At 43.6% G+C, this 6,819-nt stretch overlaps 1 protein-coding gene across 6 annotated transcripts in view; it reads right to left on the reverse strand.

Annotated features, from left to right (window-relative positions):
• PARG (poly(ADP-ribose) glycohydrolase) overlaps nucleotides 1–6,787 on the reverse strand; it is a 126,400-nt gene extending 119,613 nt beyond the window's left edge. For 3 of the 6 annotated variants that reach the window (XM_084633592.1, XM_084633591.1, XM_084633590.1), the window contains exons 1-2: nucleotides 6,274–6,778; nucleotides 2,402–2,468 (exon numbers count right to left, since the gene is read on the reverse strand). In XM_084633592.1, the coding sequence (XP_084489718.1) occupies nucleotides 2,402–2,468; nucleotides 6,274–6,493 (287 nt within the window). In that variant the 5' untranslated portion in view covers nucleotides 6,494–6,778. Of the gene's footprint in view, nucleotides 1–2,401; nucleotides 2,469–2,585; nucleotides 2,617–6,273 lie in introns of those variants that run through there. The other 3 variants (XM_084633595.1, XM_084633594.1, XM_084633593.1) reach the window with 3 other exon arrangements.
• Nucleotides 6,788–6,819: the final 32 nt, after the last annotated feature.

The raw sequence follows: 6,819 nt of genomic DNA on the forward strand, positions 1-6,819 counted from the left end.
TATGCCTTTTCTGCCATCTTAAAGACCCTCCTAAATGAGGTCTCTTTTCTCTCAGTATAGGTAATTCGAGGCCACAATCAACTCATCTCTTAACCTTGTTTTTGATAATCTAAATACAATATGATTTAACTAGCTAAATTTAAGTCATGTTTCCCAGACCACAAATCATTTTTGTACCTTTTCTCTGAACACTCAGCAATTTTCTTACACACTTCTAAAAAAGTGTGGACACCAGAACGGGACATAGTAATTTAGTTGTTTTCTCACCAATGTTGTATATACCTCTACTCCCACTCCACATACATTCAGTTTATACATTTATGTATAATAATTCTTGGATGCAGCAGTCCTAAACAGTCTGCAGTTTAATAAAAAATGATATTTACTAAATCTTTTATTATTTTACAACTAAGTCAGTTCTAGACTAAATATTACACTAAGATTGAACAGAGACATGATCTGCTGGTTAAATAACAGGCCTGTGAGTCAAAAGATTTAGTTTATATTCCCAGCATGCACCCAAGCAGCAGTGGGCAAGTCACTTCACCTTTCTCTGTTGCTCATCTGTAAATCTGTATAAAAATACATACCTACAGCAAAGAGATGCTGTAAAACTAAACAAATGTTAATAAAGCACTTTAAGATCTTCAAATAGAAGGTTCTATAATAGAATTGTCTATAAGTAACATATATCAAATGTTAGACAGTACTTTGTTGGGTATTTCCCTAATCTTTCATCATCTAAAAGATAAAAAAGGGAAATTACTGATTGTTACAGTTTATGAACTCTTTGACTAAACACATTTTGATAAGCTACTGAAAATCAGCAGCCACCTCAACAAATGATAAGATTCTGCTGTTCTTAGAAGATACTATGGATGAATAAATGGATTACTTGTTGTGTACTATGAACTAAGCAATACAAATAAACAGGATAAATGACTCACTGCTCAAGACCTGACACTGAAAGCGCAGAAGCTACAAGAACACCAGTTACAACTAAAAAGAGTTTAGTGGCTTTCATCTTACAATATTCACATCCACCTCCATTAATCTGTATACCTAGATCAGTTTCTCTACTCACTGATATTTCTGATTATATTACTGTCTACTTCTCAAGAAATACTGAAATGACACTGTCAACTTAAAAAAAACCAACCTTCTATCTGAATTTTAAACAACGTATTGCTAAAAGTAACACCTATGCTGACTATAGTTGAAAGAGACTAGTGGGGAAAAAAAACTTTGTTTTTGTTTATTTTGTATATTTGGCAGCATTTATATATATCCAATGTGTCAGTTTCCACTACAGAGAAAGTCAGGACCCCATCCTGCAAGCTTCATGTGGGCACAGAACTCTACCTGGGTAGAACGGCTTGCAGAGACAGAATTTTCCCTCTTTGTGCAAGTCTTTAAAATAGGAGCAAAAGTCATAAAAATTGGCAGAAGGACTATGGAACAGATATATGTACCATTCCTACTTTTTCATTATTTTTTATACTGACTAGGTTTCAAGTTGATCATGTCCCTTTAGAGGCCTCACATTAGAGCCACAGCTAGAAAGGAAATTTGGAATAAAGATTCTCATTCCATTCACCTTTTTGTGTCAAGTATTTCACCATGTATGGCGCATGATATCACATAGCAATCTGAGGCCCTGTAATATGCAGGTACAACGGGCACCACTTAATCACTTTAATAGAATTTCCTTGCTTTTGCTGGTTATTTTATCATCATGGCTGTCAATTTTCTTTTCCAGTGCTTTTTTTTTGTTATTGTGAAAAATAAATCTGTTGACATGATAATTATGAGAATGGAACGGTTATTATTTTCTGCCGAAAAGATTGCCTAATATTACTTCATGCCAGATACCACATAAATTAAACCTTTGTGGGTTTAGTTATGTTTTAGATAGTATACTTAATAGCTTGTACCAGCAGAAAGATGAAGATTGTACATCAAGTTTACATTTATTTGTAATAGTGATGCTGTCACACCAGCCTATGAATAAGTTTATGAATGCAAGATTGGGCATTCATACTCAGCAAGAAGAGTATGTTCCAAACTAAACCCAGATTTGAGCAGCTACAACTTGATCACAGTCAATGGAGATGCACCACCTTATATCAGAACTGAATATGATCTTAAAAGCTGTAGGAACAGCAAAACTATTTGCTGAAAACAGGATTACAACAAGAGCTTTGATTTATTAATGCTCTATGTTATACCACAATGAAAGCAGAGCCGTATCTACAATAGTCCTACTTCTATTCCAGAATAAAATGATTGTGTTAGTAAGTTATAATAAACCTTCTGACCCAAATCCTCTTTAGAGACAGTTAAAAGAATTGTTCCATTAATTAAAAAATATCTTTCAAGAAGTTTATATTATAGCTTTTACCTCTTTAACTCTATTGTCTTGGGTCCTTTATTCTCCATCCAAGTGGTAATTGTCCTTTGTTTGTAAACTGAAAAACCATAATATGTATATTATGACACAAACTGCAATATTACCAAAAACTATGAAGTTTACATTTTCCATTAGCTACAAGTAAAACATCTAAATTAAGTTTTCATTACCATACCTGCTTCAGGTATCATCCAGACCAGGGGTTGGCAACCTTTGGCACGCGTGCCAAAGACGGCACGCGAGCTGATTTTTAATGGCATGCTGCTGCCTGCCGGGCCCCAGCCGCCAGCCCCGCTCAGCCCGCTGCCGAACCGAGGCCAGGACCCCAGCAGACAGTAGCAGGCCATTAAAAATCCTGCCCGCCCCGGCCCGCTCTTCTCTGCCCCCATCCCCCCAGTGGGGGCTGGGTGAAGAAGCTTGATCCTGCCAGCTGCTGCTGCAGGGCAGGCGAGCTCCCCCCCCCACCTCTTCCCCCAGCATGCTGCGTTCCTGCCCCTCCTCCTCTCTCTCCCTGCTGATGGCCCTTGCAAGGGAGGGGGAGAAGCGGAGCCGCAGCACACTCGCTGCTCTGGGGAGGAGGCGGAGAAGAGGTGGGGACGGGGCCTTGGAGAAGGGGGTTGAAAACAGGGCATATCCCCTCCAGCCCCCTGCCTTGAGCCGCTCTGGGCAGGGGGCTGGGAGCACCCCCACAACCCTAGCCCACACCCCCAGCCCTCTGCTCTGACCCCTACGCCCCCCCACACACACCCCAGCCCCTTGCCCTAACCCCTGTACCCCCTCACATGCCCCCAGCCCTGACTCCTGCACTCTCCTCACAAACCTGCAGCCCCCTGCCCTGACTCCTGCACCCCCCACACCCCATGTCCTGGCTCTTGCGCCCCCCCACATTCCCACCTGAACCCCTCGCACCAAATGGGAGCTGCCCAGGTAAGTACTCCACACCCAAACCTCCTGCCCCAATCCCGAGCCCCCTCCCACATTCTAGCTCCTGGCCTCACCCTGCATCCTAACCCCCAGCCTGCTCCTTCACCCCCAGCCCTGTGCTCGGTGCACTCCCACCCTCAGTTCAGTGCAGAGAGAGAGGAAGAGAATGGGCTAGAACCAGGGAGAAGGTAGGTATCCACTCTATGTGGGAAGGGCCGGGATCCCAGACCAGCAGTGGGCTGAGAGGGGCCGGCAGCTGGGACCCTGCTGGCAGGAGCCAGCGGATGGAACCCCAGACCGGCAGTGGGCTGAGCCGCTCAGCCCACTGCCAGTCTGGGGTTCTGGCTGCCAGCCCCTTCCAGCCGGAGTCCCGGCTGCAGGTCCCGCTCAGCCTGCTGCCGGCCTAGGTGAATGGAACCCCAGGCTGGCAGCGGGCTGGCAGTGTAAGATCAGCGCTTTAATTTAATTTTAAATGAAGCTTCTTAAACATTTTGAAAACCTTGTTTACTTTACATACAACGATAGTTTAGTTATATAATATACAGACTTATAGAGAGAGACCTTCTAAAAAACTTTTAAATGTATTACTGGCACGCGAAACCTTAAATTAAAGTGAATAAATGAAGACTCGGCACACCACTTCTGAAAGGCTGCCAACCCCTGATCCAGACTAATGATGTAATATTACAACACATGTAGATTTAACATCTGTAATTAGCTCTTGTATTCCCTGTAAACTCCAGGCTTGCTTTTAGGATACAGTCACAGGTTTCTTTCCTCCCCATCCCAGGATTATCTGCAAAGCAGGGTCAGTGCATTGGCTACTTAGTATTCACAATGAATACAAAGTAATTGGCTGGACTCAATGGAATGGGTTGGAAAATTACCTTACCCATATAGCTGCTCTTGATGTATTCACTTCTCAGACAGGAAAATTAGATGCTTCTGTATCTTTAGCTATTGGTACCAACATACACCTTTAGTATACTGGAAAAAGACACATCCTGGATCTTTAAATGGCAAAATTAAGATAGTCAATCTTGCTTCTCTACTGCCACCACTGCTCCACTCTATTGATCAGTGGCTAGGTTTAGTCTACCCTTGAAAATTATATTGGCATAGCTCTGTCGATCAGGGGTGTAAAAAACCATGTAGCTATGGCATAGAAAATTACATAGCTATGCCGACATAAACCCCAAAGCAGACGCAGCTACATTGAAAGAAGAGAGTTTCTGACAACTCAGTTAATATTTTGAGGGAGGCCTACCCCAACAGGAAAACCTCTTCTCTCAGTTCAGGCTGCGTTTACTATATGGGGCTATGGTGACACAGTCTATGTCGTGCACGCATAGCCACAAGCAGTGAACACCGACAGACACATTCTAGCCACTGAACTCTCAGAATGTGTGGGGCAGGGGGAGAAGGTAAGAAGGGGTGAAACAAGATCCTCAACATCCTCACTAAGCTGAATTTCCCTTGCTCTTCATACAATTTTAGTATCGTAATATACTTGACTGATAAAGCCAATTGGTGCACATTGTACAATGAAACATGGGCCTAGTAATACTGAGAGTATTAAAAATGAGCTGGAGCAGCCTTAGTTTATGTACTCAGTTGTTCCAAAGTTCAAAATAGAGAATGTATGTAACTTGCTCTTTTGGGTTAATCTAGTCCTTTTTTCTTTTGTGAATGTACAATCCACCCATCCTTTCATATCAGAAAATTTCTTGAAATGCATGTCCAGTTTTAGGAAGAACAGAATTTAGAATTTGTATTTTCAAGTGTATGTAACTGAATGCTACCATTTATTGTTATTTTATTTTATATTTTAGTATTATGAAGGTAAGATAGCACATAAGGAAAGGTAGAAGAGAATCTCTCTTATTAACCAAAATCTTACAACAAAAAAAATCTGATTTCTAAATCTGAAGTAGAATTTTAAGTTCAAAATATATTAAAGTAATTGACAATCTGTGTATTTGTCATAACTGGATTGCTGCTAAAAAGCCCCAAATATGATGGTACAACCCAGTAAGACTTAAATCTTCACCTTGAAACAACCCACTACATAAAGCATTTAGTTGGAGCCTTTTAACTAACTTGGCTACTCCAGTAAACAATCTGAAGTTTTGGTGGAATAAAAACATGCAGAGCAGCCGAGAAACTCAGCAGTTGCAAGTCATAGTGTTCTTAATTTGTTGGGGTACAGTACTTTCCCTCCTCTGGCTTCATTTCTACTCTCTGTCCGTATCCCTGTCTTTCTTTTTCCATTCACCTCTACAACAACCAAATCTCATCACTGCAATGGCCTCCAATGTTTAAATCTGACAATCATTACTTCCTGTAATCCCAATGGATGACCAGATTTGGATGAACATGAGAAACTTTTGGCCATTGAAACAGGTGAATTCCTTATAATTTAACATAAGCATTTCTCTCCATTAAATTCATCACGCATATAGCGCTTTAAATATTTGAAAAGTGGTCAGTTTTCTAGCTAGGTTAACTATTGCTCTCAATATACACCTAGCAAAACTATGTTCTGAAAGATTATAAAAAGTATCAAATCTTAACAAGCCTAACTCCAAGAAAAAAGGGGGAAATGAACTCTTTCTACAGGCATGGTGGTGACTAGTAGAGAGTAGTTAGTGAAGACATCATTTGCCCTGTTTATTTTAAGTACATGAAAGCAAACAAAACAATCAGAAGACTGAACAACATACTTGTCTCTGTGCACTTGTCTACCACTCTGATACTTGTCTCTGTGCACTTAGTACAATCTTGGCTTCTCCGATGGACATGGGGCTGGGGGGATGGGGAAGGGAATCACAATTACACACACATACAGGGAAAGACTCTCCCCAGTCAGACAAGAGACGAAAACCAGCCACAGAAAGAGATGCACGGAAGAAGGTTAAAAGGAGGCGGGTGGCACAAACCTTTGTTCCCCACCGTGGCTGCCAAGCTTTGGCAACTACCGCTGCTTCTGGGCCCTCGTTCCCGGGGGAGAGGGGGAAGAGAAGACGGAGGCTGCAGTGTCCCTTTTCTGTCCAAGGAAGGGGGCTGCTCTTCCTCCGACCCGCGGCTGCCGCTGGGAGAGGCGGGGGGGGCCAACCTGACTCTCTTCCTGGGGGGTTCACACTCAGCCCCTGCACTCATGCTTAGGAGACACCCCCCCGGCTGCGCGCACCCCCAAACGCGCTGCGGCGCTGGGCTCACCAGGGAGGAGAGGCAGCCCCCAAGGGAGAGAAGGCGGGGGCCCTTCCCCTCCACATCCTCCTGCTGCCGAAGGTGCGTCGGGGGCAGCTCGCCCGGCTCTCCCACGCCCCAGACCTTCCGGGGAGCAGCGAGCGGACAGGGAACAGGGACCCGCACAGGGCTGGACTCAGGCCAATGGGGGGGTAGGGGCCGCGGCCACACACCTCAAAATGTCTCCCCCTCTCCCCATAGCAACAGCTCCTCCGTCGCCCCGCCTCCTTGGGCCG

The sequence above is a fragment of the Lepidochelys olivacea genome (genome assembly GCF_965140295.1).
Source record: "Lepidochelys olivacea isolate rLepOli2 genome assembly, chromosome: 7".
NCBI lineage: Eukaryota > Metazoa > Chordata > Testudines > Cheloniidae > Lepidochelys > Lepidochelys olivacea.